Consider the following 19,131-nt stretch of genomic DNA (forward strand, 5'->3'; position numbering starts at 1 on the left):
AAAGCAGAGGGATTAAAGGTCCAGTCTGCAGAGTCGCTGCCATCTAGTGGTGAAGATGGTATGAGGCGGTGCCATGGTGTAACGTGTCCTGTTGTTTCTTGGCCGAGTCCATGTCTGCCGCGATATCTCTGCTGTACGATGACATTTGTTTCTACGTACAACTGGGAACCAGTAGCCTACACTTTTCATTGGGTTTGTTGCCCGTTGCCTTGGCAGCATAACAGCCTCAGGAGCGCGGTCCCAGGTTGTGGGGGGGTGTCAATTAATAGTTCCATACATTTAATTTCCTGAATCTGAAAGTGAAGAAGCTTGAAGTGCGAGTTTATTGGTTGGTCCATGCTCCTAGCGGACGACTACGTCAGCGGTGCCTGCAGTGGCCCTGACTCACTGCAGACCTGAAAGCCCATCTCCACTCGGTAGCCGCCATTCATGCCTTATTAATGTCAATGCCCATGGCGGCATTCACATTATTGAGATCCTGTTCAGCCATTTTGGTTATTATTCCGCCAAACTTTGCCGTGCTACTCTTCCTGCAGGGTCACTTCAATTGTTTACCTCTCAAACCCTGCAGCTCCTTCGGGAGATGTGGGCTACGACTTTTATTTCAAATATCTGTAGTTTTTTTTTAGATATTTAGCATTTTGTAAAAATAAATTCAGCCTTGTGATTGAATGAAAGTCCTTCCAACCAAATGCGGATTGGACCTTGCAAAAATTCAGCACAACAGGTCAACAGGGTTTCAGAGCTCTGCAGCGGTTTGCAGTGTTGAGTTCATCAAGTTCCCGTCCCCAGTGTCTTTCCTGCAAAATGTTTAAAAGGCTACTCCTCCTACACCATTTGTCTCACTTCAACCATTCAGATATCAAACTCTTCAGCCCATTCAGGAGATATGTTCTACCACTTTTGGTAACATTTAAACTTTTTAAGTTATTCAAGTTTTTGTCAATGTTATGAAATCTGTTCCTGTGATTGGACGAAACAGAATTCAGCTCAACGATTGGTCCATTTTGTGCACCGGTACACAGGTACACATACAAGGCACTGGTTCAAATGCAGCATTTAACATACAGCTCTGTTGTCATTTGTCTTGCTGCTTGTGTGATGGCGTGCAGTTCTGCAGGCTGCTCAGTGTGAACTATTGGTCTCAGCTCCACACTTCCAGGAGAAAAGGAATTTATTTGTAATTGTCTCAGTTAAATATGAAGGATTTGTTCCAACAATGCTCCCTGCAACATTTCAACACTTTGATAAATCTTAAACAACTTAAAAAAAAAGTTTTTCACATTAAACAAAGTCTTTCACATATGTGCTGGAGTTTAGTTCAACCACGCACATGGATGTGAAAAAAAGGCGTTCCCATCCCAATTGGAAAACATTTAAACGCTTTCTCCAAGGTGCAACTAAGAGTACTAGAGGTGTAGTGAGTAAGTCAGTGTACTCTAAAACAGTTCATTGGTTCAATCCCAATGTGTGGCAAATAGAAAAAATTTCAGTTGTGCCTTTTTTTTCCCTATTTCTTACACCTATGCAATTTCATTTCAATCATTCAGCACAGTTCAATAAATGGGCATTTACAGTTGCTATTATTTCAATAATAGCTGGTTCTAGTTTAACATTTTCATTTTTTACTTTGATATTTTTTGATGCTTTCCTCCTATTTGCACGTTTTCATGGGAACTTGTCACGTTTTTCAGCGGGATTAACTGGCTTTTGCTAGCTTGTTTCACTGTTCGGAATTGTCTTCTGTGGTCCACTTGGGGTGATGAAATGAACGTGTGCATGTACATTACAAACTGTGTGTGGAGTAGACCTCAACTAAATGCTCCCTGCCATGGCAGGCACAAACACCCACGTCGTTCTCACAATGCTGTGTGCATTCTTTTTGTTCTGAACACAGAAAAAGTAAAATACTAAAGTCTCTAATGCTGCCGATGACCCATGTACTTTCTCTGTTAGCTTCTGTTAACATGAGTCAGTGTCCTGGCACAGGTCCTCCACGGCGTATCAAATAAAATCAAAGATACTTTATTTATCCCCGAGGGGAAATCAAGGTTAGACATACAGACATTTACATTTGACAAGTTTACAGAACGAACTGATACTTCGGCCCTGCTGCCAGTTTTACCGGCGCCGCCTTATAAATGAGGAAAGATGACATGAGGAAGGATGGGTGGGTGTTGGACATGAAGAAGTATCTCTACACTTCACCTAAAGGAGGAAGGATAAAGATGCAACAAAAAAACACACCTCTAGGCATAAGCACAAATTCAGACAATAGACAACACACAATATGGGGGGGGGGGGTCTCCCAAACAGCCAGTGAGGTCGCAGCCAACCAAGCAGCACGTCCATCCAACTCGCCGTCCGTGAGTGGAGGGAGGGGCGAGGTCCGGAGAAGGTGGTGAAAGATAGGAGAGTGTGTCTGTAACTGTGTGTGTGTGTGTGTGTGTGTGTGTGTGTGTGTGTGTGTGTGTGTGTGTGTGTGTGTGTGAGAGAGAGAGAGTGTGTGTGTGAGTGTGTGCATTCAGTAAGTGAGTCTGTGAACTTTCCACAGTTCATCTGGGCCACCTGATGTAAACGCGGCCTTGAGAGCTGAGTTCACTTTAAGTTCCACAGGCCTGAGAAAGGGAGGGGGGTTAGGAGGGGGCTGAGCATCAGACAGCATTACATTCCAGGAGACGTGATAACCAGCCTGCCCAAGGCCAGTCAGGGAGCCAGATCCAGATAACAGCTTTGTTTTGGGTCAAGCTAAGCTTCGTTTGGCTCTGCTGTGAGTCCTTAGTGGTCTCTGTCGGACTCCGAAACAGCCGTATCGGGTCAGTTTCCACCAAAACTGAGCAACCGCTTCTCCAAGATGTTTCCCACTTACGGATGAGCTCCAGAACCACGACCAGCGCCAGTCGCGGTCCAGTGCCGTCACGCACGACTTCGAGTGCTAGTTGCTCGGCGTAGCCCATCACAGATCTTCCAGATTTTGTGAGACACCAGGAAACCGCAGAAACCCAGTTATCATAAATCCAATCATGTAGAAATCCTCCACAGAAAGAAGCAGCAGGCACATGACCTTCCTCACGGATCCAGCAGCATGACTTCCGTCGGGACCTGCGGGCCCATAGCCCGTTCTTTTGGGAAAAAAGATTTTATAAATTGCATTGAGAGACCAGCTGACCAGATCCATGATTTAATTCAGAAGGAAATGGAGCAAGAGGCTCAGATAGATGACAATACAAAGAAGCAGCAGGTCAGAGTGGGAATGGGAGGGAGAGAAAAAGCCTCCGTCCTCTCCGAGAGCAGGAAGTGTAGACTGGCAGCCATTAGGAGGTGTGTTTCCAGCCGACAGTGTTCACAGCTGTCTGGACGGCCTCTCCATGTCCGCATTGTCACAAAGTTCCTGCTCTTTTCAGTCGTTGAGTCAAAACAAAGCAAGAATATTCTATGCCACTCTACTCTACTCTATAGGAGAGTAGTTTAGCAGATACTTTTCTCGAACACGGAGACGTTCTGAATCAGTGATGTCTCCAACAGGATGGCAAGCGGCAGCCGTCTGGCAGGAAGCCAACATGTCTGCAGTCAGCGTGGCGGGAGAAAGAAGACAGTTAAAGGCCATGAACAGCTGCCGTGTGTTGGGAGCTTTGTGGATCTGCTTCTGATAGAAGTCTATGTTGTTGATGTGAAGACTGAGAGGTTCTGCTGGGACTCTGACAAGTCAGGGACTTGCAGCAGCAGTAGTTAAAATCTGTGTTTTACTGTTTTACAAAACATGTACTGAATGAGGCGCTGCACGGTGGTATAGTGGTCAACACTGTGGTCACAGCAAGAAGGTCACTGGTTCAATCTCCAGCAGTAGTCTTTCTGTGTGGAGTTTGTGTAGCGACTTTTGAGCGGTTGCTGACAGACAATAACGTCCCACCAGGGATCAGGATCTGCACATTTATTCTGTGAATAACATGAGAGGTCTGATGCAGACAACGGTCCGGTCTCTCTCCGCCTCCTGCAGCGGGTCAGAGGAACGAGGGAAGTTCTCAGGCACATTCACGCTCATTTTTACCGACCTGTTGAACGCTGGAAGGAAATGTAACTGCAAAACAATTCCTTCTCCAGTTCCTCTCTTTGGTCTTTTCTTCCAACGGTGAGACTCCGGCCGACGGGGTTCTCCTTTAATATATTTTATATCCAGTGAGAATCTGGTTATGAGGTTCGATCTCTCTAGAAGTATCCCTAGGACTAGTTCTTTGAATTCTTTTTAATATCCAATAAGGAACTGTTGCTGACGTTAGTTTCCCACCAGTTATTTTATATAATATTATTAGACCCTTGTGAGAAACTGGTACTGAAGTTAATTTCTTACCAGTTATTTTAATAAAACCCTTCAGAGAATATTGCCGAAGCCTATCTCTTACTCGTTAGGGGGTGGGGGGCAGACTCTCACCCTGACCCCCCGGGGATAGTCTCTCACACTGATCCCCTACAAAAAGGTCCCAACTATTAGCCTAACTAAATGGTTCTTCGTACCCTCCGAGCTTAGTCTAGTTTTTCGCTGCCAGGGGTCGGAAGGTTATAAGAACAGCATAATAGTTCCAGACCTTCTGCCTCTGCTGGCGTCTGGGTAAAGGGGCTTACCTGAAGAGTTTGAGGACTCCTTCCTGCTTTCTTGTCCTTAAACTGGAAGAATGAAGAAGCTAACTTTTTGTTGGGAGGTTAAGGTTATATCTTAACTCTTACCCCTTTTATTGACGTTTTTCAGGTTATTACAATGAGATTAATACAAAGAATTATAAAGAAAATTTCCCTCAGGGTTTAACCCATACTAAATTTTGTTCAATTTACCTGTAAGGAAATATCTTTTTCATTCAGAGAGACTCCAAAATGTTCTATTTTTTTTTCTAACCTGTCCAGCATCTCAGCAGACAGAACAACAATCTGCGCGCCGTATTTTTGCCAGACAGATTTGCTCTGTCAAGGGAGACATCTCATGTATATAACTATATATTATTTTATTCATTTATTTATTTTCCTTTTATCATTTTGCAATCATCGTCAGTCTTGATACGGCCGAGCTGCACCTGGCAGGTAAAGAGGGAAAAAGAGGAAATGAAAGGAGGAAAAAGAGAGACAGAAAAGAAAGGCGTGTCTAAGCTGCTAAAGTTACAGTATTTGCAAAACAATATAAAGTACTGAAAAAATACAACAAGACATAAGTAGGATAGTGACAATATTCAAAAACAGACAAAAAAATGAAAAATAAAAGTAAATGAATGAATAAAATAACAATTAAAATACTAACCGTTATTAAACATACCTACAGAGAGTCATCAGCAACATTTAGTAGGAAGCAGATGGGAAGATGAGCGCATGTGGGCGTGCACGTGTGAGTGTTCAACCTGTGATCATGCAATCAAAGATCAGCTGAGTGCTTGTAGGGGAGCACGACCACGACCCGAGGTGTAGGGGAGGAAGCCAAGGCCCCCAGGGCCCGGCAAGCCCACCGCGCACAGAGCCCGGGCAGGCAAAGCAGAGAGAGCCTCCGTCCCCCGAAGCCCAGAGCAGTGGAAGCCTCCAGGCAGGCGCCACCCGGCGCCACGAGGCAGGGGCACCGGGTAGCACAGGGCGACGGCACGCCGGCCCGGCGGGTGCTGAAGCGCGGGCCGCACAGAGAGCCGGCAGAAATCTGATTCAGATTCTAGGAATCTGCTACTATTAATTCCATATTGTGATGATAGAGTGTCAAAAGATCAAATTCTTCTGTTATGGATAATATGCTCTAAATAATTAATTCCTTTATTAATCCATTGTTTAAAGTTGATCATATTTTTGTTTAGAAGAATGTCAGGGTTGTTCCAGATAGGTGTGAGTTTACATGGGATTATTGATGAATTGTTTTTTTAAGAACTTCCCACCAAGCTGTCAGAGAGGTGCTGATGTTGACGCTTTTGAAGCACTTTAACTTTTTTACACTGAAGCTGAAGAATGGAAGATTAGAGATTTCCACATTGTCACAGAATGTTTGTTCTAAGTCTATCCATGGTTCATCTAATGGACTCGGTTTAAGCCATTTTAAGATATATTGCAGCCTATTGGCTAAGAAATAATGTTGAAAGTTAGGCAAGTCTAAGCCTCCCTGAGCTTTAGGTTTTTGTAATGTTTTTAAACTAATCCGGGGTGGTTTATTCTTCCAGAGAAATTGGGAAGTGTATGATTCTAGTGATTTGAACCAGGTGGAGGGAGGTTTCATAGGAATCATGGAGAACAGGTAGTTGATTTTGGGTAGAACCATCATTTTTATCGTAGCAACTCTCCCCAAAAGTGAAATGGGGAGTGACTTGGGTAGCGAGATGGAAGTGTGGAGTCTTTGCCTGGTTTTAACAGTACAATGATGCTGGCAGAATTCATGTTTTGGGGTAAGTAGCCATTTTCCTTTATTTGTGTCATCATTTAGAAAGACGTAGGGGCCAGTGTTGTCCAGAATACCTGATAGAACTCTGCTGGGAAGCCATCCGGTCCTGGGGCTTTTTTACATGGCATATGTTTGAGGGCTTCATGTAGCTCCTCTGCTGTAAGGGGGGAATCTAAGGCTGCAACGTGTTCCTGCTGTAGTCCTGGGAGGTCTATGTTATTAAGAAACTGATTTATGTCATTATCTGCTAATGGTTCAATAAAGATTGCAAAAAGTGAGGGGGAGAGTGGACAGCCTTGTCTGGTGCCTCTCTGCAATCTGAAGCTGTGAGAAGTTTGATCATTTGTCCTGACGCATGCATTTGGATTGCTATACAGTATCTTTATCCAGTCGATAAACGATGAGCCAAACCCAAATTTTCTTAATGTTGCAAATAAGAATTTCCAGTTCACCCTGTCAAATGCTTTTTCAGCATCTAGAGAGATTATTGTAGTTTCCAGGTTATGTATGGTGGCATAATCAATTAGATTTATTAGTCTGTGCGTATTAGTGGTGGAATGTCGTCCCTTGATAAATCCTGTTTGATCAGGATGTATGATAAGTGGGGTTATTTTTTCTAGTCTTGTAGCAAGCACTTTACTGATTATTTTAAGATCTACGTTCATTAGTGATATTGGACGATAACTAGATGGGAGTTTGGGGTCTTTTCCTGGTTTTAGTATTACTGTAATACTAGCCAAATTCAGAGTTTGCATGTTCTCCCCGTGTATGCGTGGGTTCTCTCCGGGTTCTCCGGCTTCCTCCCACCATCCAAACATATGCATGTTAGGTTAATTGGTCACTCTAGATTGCCCCTAGGAATGTGTGTGAGCGTGAGTGGTTGTTCGTCTCTCTGTGTGGCCCTGCGATGGACTGGCGAGCTGTCCAGGGTGTACCCTGCCTGTCGCCCAAAGCCAGCTGGGATAGGCTCCAGCTTCCCCGCGACCCTGAATTGGAATAAGCGGTTTGGAAAATGAATGAATGAATGAACTAGCCAAATTCATGTTTTGAGATATTTGGCCTTTTTCCTTAATTTCTGAAACCATTTTATAAAAAGTGGGTGCTAGTGTAGACCAAAATTCTTTATAATATTCAACTGGAGGGGGGAGAGGGTCATCAACATTTGGACAATATACATTTGGAGTGCATAACTTCATGTTTTGGATAGATAATATGATTATAAATCCTTCATCTGGATCTGCAATTATATTATTAGAGGTAAAATAAATTTTCCTGTTTCTTAGAATGGTTACTCCTCATTTTCTGGAATTGAAACAGGCTGAATACATATGGGGGAACTGTGTGGTGATTCCTGTTCCCTGGTGGGCGCGGTCAGTTGGGAACTGGAGGCACACCTGATCCACATTCCAGCAATCATCACACAACCTATTTAAGACCAGCTCTGCCTGCTATCCAGCGCCAGATTGTTGATTGTCCTGCGGTAAAACAGCTCTCGGCCTCGGCGCACGTTGCTTGTGTAAACCTTTGATTTGTAACCTGTCCTGTCTTCCTCCTGCCAGTTCATAGACGCTACCTGCCAGTTTTGCCTGCGTCCTGCTGCTCGCCAGTCCGCCAGTCTCTGCAGTTCCACTGGAAGAGTTCACAGGGATCTGTGGAGAACCAATAAACCTCTCTCTGTACTCTGACAGTGTCCGCTCTTTGGATCCTACTAGCCCCACTTTTACAACAAACTGTGCTGTAGAGATGACATTAGTCGTTTTTAACAAATGCAGGACAATGTCTGCCTGTAAATCATTTAATCTATTAAACACCTTCAAGCTCTTCTCCCTGGAACCAGCTCCACATATATTCCACGTGGTCATGCTCAAGCTACTGAAGTGTTTCAATGAAAGTGTGTGTGTGCCTATATAAATGCGTGTGTATTGCATGTAGACCGTGTTTATTCCTGAGTCCACAATGTTCCTATAGGTCTGTCTAATGCCCCCAGATGCTCTAAGTGTGTGTGTGGGTTTGAGGTGACTGTTAATTCAATTAAATGAAAATTAAATTAAAAGTACTTTATTAATCTCCAAAGGGAAATATTGTAGTATATAATAATAATAACTAGAGGATGTCTTGTTCCGGAGGCTGATGGCTGCTGGCAGGAATGATCTTCTGTATCTTTCAGTCTTACATGGGACCTGAAGAAGCCTCTCACTGAACACACTTTGTTGTTTCATCACTGTGTTGTGGAGAGGGTGTGAAGAATCCTCCATCATCTTCATCAGCTTGTGCAGCATTCTTCTTTGGACAATCAGCTCCAGCGGCTCCAGAGTTACTCCAAGCACAGAAGCAGCTTTCTGGATCAGTTTGTTGATTCTCTTCAAGTCTCTGGTTCTGATGCTACTACCCCAGCAGATGCTGCAAAGCTGACTGCACTCTCCACAACAGACTTATAGAAGATATGCAACATCTTGGTGCAGACGTTAAACCATCTCAGCTTCCTTAAGAAGTCCAGTCTGCTCTGACCTTTCTTGTAGATGTAGTCAGTGTTGCATTTCCAGTCCAGTTTGTTGTCCAGCTGAACTCCAAGATACTTGTATTCCTCCACCACCTCCACCTCCTCTCCCAGGATGGAAACAGTGCTTTGTTTATTCTTCTTCCTCCTGAAGTCAACAATCATCTCTTTTGTTTTGCTGCTATTTAATATGAGATGATTGTCACCGCACCATTTAACAAACTGACTGACCAGTTCTCTGTACTCTGCTTCTTGTCCATCCCTGATACACCCCACAACTGCAGAGTCATCAGAGTATTTCTGCAGATGACAGGACTCAGAGTTGTACTGGAAGTCTGAGGTGTACAGAGTGAAGAGGAATGGCCAGAGTACAGTTCCTTGTGGTGCACCAGTGCTGCTGACCTCCATCTCAGACACACAACCTTTCAGTCTCACAAACTGGGGTCTGTTTGTGAGGTAGTCATAGATCCAGGTGGTTGTGGAGGTATCCACCTGGAATTTATGGAGCTTCTCACATAACAAAGCAGGCTGAATGGTATTAAAAGCACTGAGAAATGAAAGAACATGACCCTCAGAGTGCTGCCTGAATGGTCCAGATGAGAGTGTGCTCTCTGGAGCAGGTATATGATGGCATCTTCAACCCCAAGTCCATTACAATATGCAAACTGGAATGGGTCCTGAAAGGTGTTTACTTGCTTGTTGAGGTGAGCCAGTAAGAGTCTCTCCAGGACTTTCATGATGTGAGATGTCAGGGCAACTGGTCTGTAGTCACTTGGTTCAGCTGGTTGTGTTTTTTTAGGCACTGGAACAAGGCAGGAGGTTTTCCACAGCACTGGGACTCTATTTAGTCTCAGACTGGTGTTGAAAAGGTGCTGGAGAATCGGACATAGTTGTTCTGAGCAGGTCTTGAGAACTCTGGGACTGACACCATCTGGACCTGCAGCCTTGTTCTGGTTCAGTTTCTGAAGTTGCTTCTTAACCTGATTGCAGGAGACAAACAAGGTGGAGGTCTCAGGATGTCCTGATGTGGAGGGAGATGAAGCTGTGTTCTGGTCCATGACTGAGCTGCAGGGTGACAGATTGGAGGCGTGACAGGAAAGCAGTGGGCTTATGGAGGGTGTGTGGTCTGTTGGGCTGGAGGTAGGGGGTGAACTGAACCTGGTGAAGAATATGTTCAGCTCATTAGCTCTGTCCAGACCTCCATCAGGCTGCTCCCCCTTTAACTTGAAGCCGGTGATCTTCTTCATTCCAGACCACACATCCCTCAGGTTATTCTGCTGGAGCTGACTTTCTAACTTCTTCCTGTAGTCCTCCTTGCACTTCTTAGTTTGGGTTTTAAGTTGTTTTTGTGTTGCCCTCAATAACTCCCTGTCTCCATCCCTGAAGGCTTTCTTTTTGATGTTCAGCAGCTTTTTCAGGTCACTGGTGATCCAGGGTTTGTTATTGGGGAAGCACCTCACTGTTCTTGTTGGGACGATGCTGTCCACACAGAAGTTTATGTAATCTGTCACACACTCAGTCATGGCGTTGATGTCGTCTCCATGAGGTTCACAGAGGACGTTCCAGTCTGTAGCCTCAAAGCCTCCTCTAAGAGCATCTTCAGCTTCAGAAGACCAGATTTTGATAGTCTTTGTGATGACTGGTTGCTGCTGAACGATGGGCTTGTAGGTGGAGGTGAGAAGAACCAGATTATGGTCAGATCTTCCTAAAGGAGGCAGGGCAGAACAACTGGATCCATTATTCATATTTGCATAAAATAAGTCCAACATCTTATTTTCTCTGGTGGAGCAGCTGACAAACTGCTGGAATGTTGGTAGAGTTGCAGAGAGGGAGACGTTGTTGAAGTCTCCGGAAATCGCCATGAATGAGTTTGGATGCTGTGTTTGTAGCCGAGCAACGACGGAGCTGATGACATCACAGGCTGTGTCTGGTGCGGTACCAGGTATTATATAAACCGCTACCAGAATAACACAGGTAAACTCTCTGGGTAAATAATATGGATGGAAGCTCACAGCTAACAGTTCCATGTCCCTTGTGCATATCTTCTCCTTGACAGTAACATGTCCAGGATGACACCAACGCTGGTTAACCAGCACTGCAATTCCACCACCCTTTAGCTTTCCGCTGTGTTGTCTACTGCGGTCTGCACGGACCGTTTTAAAGCCCGGTACAGACACATTACAGTCAGGGATGTGTTCATGCAGCCATGTCTCGGTGAAGCACATAATACTGCACTCTCTGTATTCTTTCTGAGACCTTGTTAGCATCTCGAGCTCGTCCGTTTTGTTAGCTAGCAATCTCACATTACCCATGACGACGGTCGGGAGAAATGGTTTAAATCTCCATCTCTTTCTCCTCTGTCTGACTCCCGCTCTGCATCCTCTTCTCTTTCTTTTCAACTCCATCGGGATTTGATGTGTTGTTTCGCTGATAATCCTGATTTGGGAGAGTTTAATCAGTTGATCCCGATTGTAAACAAGTCTTTTGTTGTCATGGAGACTGATCAAAAGTCTTGAAAGAGCTAAAAATATGCAGAAAATTCTTCCTTGCAGCACACCCTCTGAACCGGCATGAAATCCTCAGAAAAAAAGACCTAATTTGAGCTAATATCTATGTGAGAAGAGTTTGTACTTTAAAAAAAAAAAAATCAAAATAGCAAGTCAGAGCTACTACAATCTGCTGCCAACAGACGGCTAAGTCTGGAATGGAATGAAAACGTGAACAAGCATGCTCTGTGTTGCAGGTATGTTGTGTGTGTGTGTGTGTGTGTGTGTGTGTGTGTGTGTGTGTGTGTGTGTGTGTGTGTGTGTGTGTGTTATGTGGACGTCTGTGTGTGCCTTACATATTATTGTTGATATGGCATAATAGAGTGGAAGAAAAACAGCTAGTTGAGGCAGAAGAAAGAAAATGGACATAAAAAAGGACAAAACTCCAACAACAAATTCCCTAAATGAGAGGGGGAGAGACAAAAAACGGCAACCATCAGCAAAACTTTAAAATATGTAGTTTATTGCCTAACTCGACTTAGTAATGCCCCCAACACTGAAGAACACGGAATTTCAAATGAATATGGTGGTTCTGCGTTGCTGCTGTTGGTATGTTGCAGCAGAGACATTTCCAGTCATCGTCACAGGTCCACCCTGAGCCCCCCCATTAACGACACCGACTACATACTGATCTCATTCTGTTGGCAGTCGGACACAAATCTGTTTTCTCCTCATCGTAGATCACGTGACTACTGACTATCACCACGGCAACCACCACGCGTCATTCCAAATCCAATCCAAACTCGTGAAACTATTTTCTAATGATTTTTATCCTTTGGTGGTTGCATATTTATTCAACAAATAAAGATATAAAATGAATGATCTGTAGTTTTTCCTCAACCTGCCTTGACGTTCAAGTCACTTTGCAATGCGTTGTCTATATTGACCATCGATGCTCACGACTTTTCCACAAAATGGCGTGGGCACCATGTGGGGACCAGTGTGCACGTCGGACAGCCTGCGGTTTCTAAGTCCTCTCTGTGCCGTGAGTTTGTTCTGCTTTGAACTGCGATTCCAGTCAACACAGTGAACGAACCGGTTCCAGTAGCTGAGCAGAACAAACGCAGAACATGGAGGCGACGTGCTGAAGTGTGCTTGAAGCTTTTTGATCCTCTGAGGCTGCCGTAGTTCCAAAAGGCGTTGGACACAGTGGGGCATTATTCATCAGAACGAGCTCCATGTTTTCAACAGGAGACGGCAGGAACACCGTGTCCCTTTGGCGTGAGGGGGTCCAGCTGATGATCTAACTGCGTGTCCCCCTCTTCTTCTTTGCTTACTTGATCAGAAATGTAAACATCAACATGTTTAGCATGTTTTATTTATGATGAACCCGTCATGAATTAAAACATGTTAATCCCACAAACTGGGACTGGAGATGGGTCCGACTCGGTCTGAAGCCTGAAAGACAACAAAATGTCTCTGGAAGGTTTAGGACCCTTGTGGTCCTGAAACAGATCAACATTCAGCATCCACTTCTTTTCCCTTCAGATGACATCACAGGTCAACCTGCACAACCTAAACAGGTGACACTTTCCCATGGTGCCCCGCGTCCTCTGCAGTAGCCATGGGAGACGGGACCCATCCAGAATGCCGAGCTCCAGAGCTGTTTGACCGGTTTGTGTCGGCATCGACCTGCAGAGCAACGCTGCACTGCTTTGGACAGCTGTGTGAACATCTGCAGCTGGATCCCAGCACTGCCGAGAGGCCGCTGTACCGACCAATCAAACGACGCCTCAACTACTGGAGGGCCAACGCTCTGTGGGCCAAGCTGGACCAAAGGGCCGCACAGCAGGAATACCAGCGCGCCGAGGTCTGCAGCAACATGACTGTGAGTTTCCATGGTAACAGACGTGTTTCCAACCTGCTGTGTGTGCTCATATATCACGTCACCACATGTCGCCTGTGATTGGAGGGCTGAAGGAGCTCGGGTAACAATCTGTAATGGTGCTGGAGTGTGTGCGCTTAACTGGAAAAAACATGATAAACAGTACAGGAACTTACTGTAATGTTAAATATAAAGCAGGGAATAATGCAGGACAGCAACCCGGAAACACTCATCGGAAATGAAGGAGGTGGGGAGCGGTGGAGGGAGCCAGAAACGGGGATCCGGCAGCGCCAATCCAGGCCACAGCGACTCCAGATTGGTGTTCAGTCTGCAGACGAGCTTTGTTCAACGTATCCGTCCGAGTGCTGAAGGCCACGTAAACTCAGCTTGTCAGTAGCTGCCCGTGTCTTCCGAGGAAAGCCACCGCGATGGCCTGGCGAGCTTTTCCAGGGTGTACCCTGCCGCTCGCCCAGCGGCTGCTGGGATAGGGAAGACGGACGGACAGAGGGACGGACAGAGGGACGGACGGATGGACAGAGGGACGGACAGAGGGACGGACAGAGGGACGGACAGACGGACAGAGGGACGGACAGAGTGACGGACAGAGGGACGGACAGAGGGAGGGACAGAGGGACGGACAGAGGGACGGACAGAGGGAGGGACGGATGGACAGAGGGACGGACAGAGGGACGGACGGAGGGACAGAGGGACGGACAGAGGGACGGACAGAGTGACGGACAGAGGGACGGACAGAGGGAGGGACAGAGGGACGGACAGAGGGACGGACAGAGGGAGGGACGGATGGACAGAGGGACGGACAGAGGGAGGGACAGAGGGACGGACAGACGGACAGACGGACAGAGGGACGGACGGAGGGACAGAGGGACGGACAGAGGGACGGACGGAGGGACAGAGGGACGGACGGACGGACGGACAGAGTGACGGACGGAGGGACGGAGGGACGGACGGGCGGACGGACGGACGGACGGACGAACAGACGGAGCGACGGAGGGACGGACGGACGGAGGGACAGACGGAGGGACGGAGGGACAGACGGACAGAGGGACGGACGGAGGGACGGACAGAGGGACGGACGGAGGGACAGAGGGACAGACGGACAGAGGGACGGACGGAGGGACAGAGGGACGGACAGACGGACAGACGGACAGAGGGACGGACAGACGGACAGACTGACAGACTGACAGAGGGACGGACAGAGGGAGGGACAGAGGGACGGACGGAGGGACAGAGGGACGGACAGAGGGACGGACGGAGGGACAGAGGGACGGACGGACGGACGGACAGAGTGACGGACGGAGGGACGGAGGGACGGACAGACGGACGGACGGACAGAGTGACGGACGGAGGGACGGAGGGACGGACGGACGGACGGACGGACGAACAGACGGAGCGACGGAGGGACGGACGGACGGAGGGACAGACGGAGGGACAGAGGGACGGACGGACGGAGGGACGGACGGAGGAACGGACGGAGGGAGGGACGGACGGAGGGAGGGACGGACAGGGACGGACGGACGGACGGACGGAGGGACGGACAGAGGGACGGACGGACAGAGGGACGGAGGGACGGAGGGACGGACGGACAGAGGGACAGAGGGACGGACAGAGGGAGGGACAGAGGGACGGACAGATGGACGGACAGAGGGAGGGACAGAGGGACGGACAGACGGACGGACAGAGGGAGGGACAGAGGGACGGACGGAGGGACAGAGGGAGGGACGGAGGGACGGACGGAGGGACGGACGGAGGGACAGAGGGACGGACGGAGGGACGGACGGAGGGACGGACGGAGGGACAGAGGGACGGACGGAGGGACGGACGGAGGGACGGACGGAGGGACAGAGGGACGGACGGAGGGACGGACGGAGGGACAGAGGGACGGACGGAGGGACGGACGGAGGGACGGACGGAGGGACGGACGGAGGGACGGACAGAGGGACGGACGGACGGACGAACAGACGGAGCGACGGAGGGACAGACGGACGGACGGAGTGACGGACGGAGTGACGGACGGACGGACAGAGGGACGGAGGGATGGACGGACAGAGGGACGGAGGGACGGACGGACGGACGGAGTGACGGACAGAGGGACGGACAGAGGGACAGACGGACAGAGGGACGGACAGAGGGACAGACGGACAGAGGGACGGATGGACAGAGGGACAGAAGGACGGACGGACGGACAGAGGGACAGAGGGACAGAGGGACGGACAGAGGGACAGAGGGAAGGACGGACAGAGGGACAGAGGGACGGACGGACAGAGGGACGGACAGACGGATGGACGGAGCGACGGAGGGACAGACGGACGGACGGACGGAGGGACAGACGGAGGGACGGACAGAGGGACAGAGGGACGGACAGACGGATGGACGGAGCGACGGAGGGACAGACGGACGGACGGACGGAGGGACAGACGGACGGAGGGACGGACGGAGGGACGGACAGAGGGACAGAGGGACGGACGGAGGGACGGACGGACGGAGGGACGGACAGAGGGACGGACGGACGGAGGGACGGACGGAGGGAGGGACGGACAGGGACGGACGGACGGACGGACGGACGGAGGGACGGACAGAGGGACAGAGGGACGGACAGAGGGACAGAGGGACGGAGGGACGGACGGACAGAGGTACAGAGGGACGGACAGAGGGACAGAGGGACGGACAGAGGGACAGAGGGACGGACAGAGGTACAGAGGGACGGACAGAGGGACAGAGGGACGGACAGAGGGACAGAGGGACGGACAGAGGGACAGAGGGACAGAGGGACGGACAGAGGGACAGAGGGACGGACAGAGGGACAGAGGGACGGACAGAGGGACAGAGGGACAGAGGGACGGACAGAGGGACAGAGGGACGGACAGAGGGACAGAGGGACGGACAGAGGGACAGAGGGACGGACAGAGGGACAGAGGGACGGACAGAGGGACAGAGGGACGGACGGACTGAAGAGCAGCAGGGCAGAGAGGGACAAGAGGGAGACAAAAGGCCTTGGACAGCAGGAAGAAAGTAAAGTAGAAATGTTGAGGAAAGGTGAAGCCTGGTCTCCTGTGACTCCTCAGTGTGTGATCATCGGGGCGGGGCCCTGCGGCCTGAGAACAGCAGTGGAACTAAGCTTCATGGGAGCTCGGGTGGTGGTTCTGGAGAAGAGAGATTCATTCTCCAGGAACAATGTTCTCCATCTGTGGCCCTTCACTATCCACGACCTGCGGGGCCTCGGGGCCAAAAAGTTCTATGGAAAGTTCTGTGCCGGCTCCATCGACCATATCAGTGAGTGTGAGATCTGTTGTTATCCTCAGTCTGCTGGGTTGACCTGTCAGCAACACCTCCTTCTGGTTTCAGGTATCCGGCAGCTGCAGCTGATCCTGCTAAAAGTGGCCCTGCTGCTGGGGGCCGAAATCCACATCAATGTGGAGTTTAAATGTCTGGTGGAGCCGCCAGAGGACCGCCAGCCACACGGTGAGTCCAGACCAACCAGATTCTTTCTGATTAAACAAAATAACAAATTTAACTTCACAAGCTGAACAAAATTAGGTCTCTGTGTCGGCAGGTCTCTGTGTCGGCAGGTCTCTGTGTCGGCAGGTCTCTGTGTCGGCAGGTCTCTGTGTCGGCAGGTCTCTGTGTCGGCCGGTCTCTGTGTCGGCAGGTCTCTGTGTCGGCCGGTCTCTGTGTCGGCCGGTCTCTGTGTCGGCAGGTCTCTGTGTCGGCAGGTCTCTGCGTCGGCAGGTCTCTGTGTCGGCCGGTCTCTGCGTCGGCAGGTCTCTGCGTCGGCAGGTCTCTGTGTCGGCCGGTCTCTGTGTCGGCAGGTCTCTGTGTCGGCAGGTCTCTGCGTCGGCAGGTCTCTGTGTCGGCCGGTCTCTGTGTCGGCAGGTCTCTGTGTCGGCAGGTCTCTGTGTCGGCAGGTCTCTGTGTCGGCAGGTCTCTGTGTCGGCAGGTCTCTGTGTCGGCAGGTCTCTGTGTCGGCAGGTCTCTGTGTCGGCCGGTCTCTGCGTCGGCAGGTCTCTGCGTCGGCAGGTCTCTGTGTCGGCAGGTCTCTGTGTCGGCAGGTCTCTGTGTCGGCAGGTCTCTGTGTCGGCCGGTCTCTGCGTCGGCAGGTCTCTGTGTCGGCAGGTCTCTGTGTCGGCCGGTCTCTGTGTCGGCAGGTCTCTGTGTCGGCAGGTCTCTGTGTCGGCAGGTCTCTGTGTCGGCCGGTCTCTGCGTCGGCAGGTCTCTGTGTCGGCAGGTCTCTGTGTCGGCAGGTCTCTGTGTCGGCAGGTCTCTGTGTCGGGAGGTCTCTGTGTCGGCAGGTCTCTGTGTCGGCAGGTCTCTGCGTCGGCAGGTCTCTGTGTCGGCCGGTCTCTGTGTCGGCAGGTCTCTGTGTCGGCAGGTCTCTGTGTCGGCAGGTCTCTGTGTCGGCCGGTCTCTGTGTCGGCAGGTCTCTGTGTCGGCAGGTCTCTGTGTCGGCAGGTCTCTGTGTCGGCAGGTCTCTGTGTCGGCAGGTCTCTGCGTCGGCAGGTCGGCAGGTCTCTGTGTCGGCAGGTCTCTGTGTCGGCAGGTCTCTGTGTCGGCAGGTCTCTGTGTCGGCAGGTCTCTGTGTCGGCAGGTCTCTGCGTCGGCAGGTCGGCAGGTCTCTGTGTCGGCAGGTCTCTGTGTCGGGAGGTCTCTGTGTCGGCAGGTCTCTGCGTCGGCAGGTCTCTGTGTCGGCAGGTCTCTGCGTCGGCAGGTCGGCAGGTCTCTGTGTCGGCAGGTCTCTGTGTCGGGAGGTCTCTGTGTCGGCCGGTCTCTGTGTCGGCAGGTCTCTGTGTCGGCCGGTCTCTGTGTCGGCAGGTCTCTGTGTCGGCAGGTCTCTGTGTCGGCAGGTCTCTGTGTCGGCAGGTCTCTGTGTCGGCCGGTCTCTGTGTCGGCAGGTCTCTGCGTCGGCAGGTCGGCAGGTCTCTGTGTCGGCAGGTCTCTGTGTCGGCAGGTCTCTGTGTCGGGAGGTCTCTGTGTCGGCCGGTCTCTGTGTCGGGAGGTCTCTGTGTCGGCCGGTCTCTGTGTCGGCAGGTCTCTGCGTCGGCAGGTCGGCAGGTCTCTGTGTCGGCAGGTCTCTGTGTCGGCAGGTCTCTGTGTCGGCAGGTCTCTGCGTCGGCAGGTCTCTGTGTCGGCAGGTCTCTGTGTCGGCAGGTCTCTGTGTCGGGAGGTCTCTGTGTCGGCAGGTCTCTGTGTCGGGAGGTCTCTGTGTCGGGAGGTCTCTGTGTCGGCCGGTCTCTGCGTCGGCAGGTCTCTGTGTCGGCAGGTCTCTGTGTCGGCAGGTCTCTGTGTCGGCAGGTCTCTGTGTCGGCAGGTCTCTGTGTCGGCCGGTCTCTGCGTCGGCAGGTCTCTGTGTCGGCAGGTCTCTGTGTCGGCCGGTCTCTGCGTCGGCAGGTCTCTGTGTCGGCAGGTCTCTGTGTCGGCCGGTCTCTGTGTCGGCAGGTCTCTGTGTCGGCAGGTCTCTGTGTCGGCAGGTCTCTGTGTCGGCCGGTCTCTGTGTCGGCAGGTCTCTGTGTCGGCCGGTCTCTGTGTCGGCCGGTCTCTGTGTCGGCAGGTCTCTGTGTCGGCAGGTCTCTGCGTCGGCAGGTCTCTGTGTCGGCCGGTCTCTGCGTCGGCAGGTCTCTGCGTCGGCAGGTCTCTGTGTCGGCCGGTCTCTGTGTCGGCAGGTCTCTGTGTCGGCAGGTCTCTGCGTCGGCAGGTCTCTGTGTCGGCCGGTCTCTGTGTCGGCAGGTCTCTGTGTCGGCAGGTCTCTGTGTCGGCAGGTCTCTGTGTCGGCAGGTCTCTGTGTCGGCAGGTCTCTGTGTCGGCAGGTCTCTGTGTCGGCAGGTCTCTGTGTCGGCCGGTCTCTGCGTCGGCAGGT

General features: G+C 50.7%; 2 protein-coding genes across 2 annotated transcripts in view; both read left to right on the forward strand.

Annotated features, from left to right (window-relative positions):
• The window catches only part of svopl (SVOP-like), a gene marked incomplete at both ends in the record, with an annotated part of 31,447 nt that extends 18,882 nt beyond the window's left edge, over positions 1–12,565 (forward strand). The window contains one exon of the mRNA XM_079263439.1: positions 12,456–12,565. Within this exon, the coding sequence (XP_079119565.1) occupies positions 12,456–12,565 (110 nt within the window). The remainder of the gene's footprint in view (positions 1–12,455) is intronic.
• A 436-nt stretch (positions 12,566–13,001) lies between these two features.
• Positions 13,002–19,131, forward strand: part of LOC306773585 (protein-methionine sulfoxide oxidase mical3b-like) — a gene marked incomplete at both ends in the record, with an annotated part of 71,213 nt that continues 65,083 nt past the window's right edge. The window contains 3 exons of the mRNA XM_079263440.1: positions 13,002–13,265; positions 16,346–16,553; positions 16,626–16,742. Coding sequence (XP_079119566.1) covers positions 13,002–13,265; positions 16,346–16,553; positions 16,626–16,742 — 589 coding nt within the window. The remainder of the gene's footprint in view (positions 13,266–16,345; positions 16,554–16,625; positions 16,743–19,131) is intronic.

The sequence above is a fragment of the Telmatherina bonti genome (genome assembly GCF_933228915.1).
Source record: "Telmatherina bonti genome assembly, chromosome: 23".
Taxonomy (NCBI): domain Eukaryota; kingdom Metazoa; phylum Chordata; class Actinopteri; order Atheriniformes; family Telmatherinidae; genus Telmatherina; species Telmatherina bonti.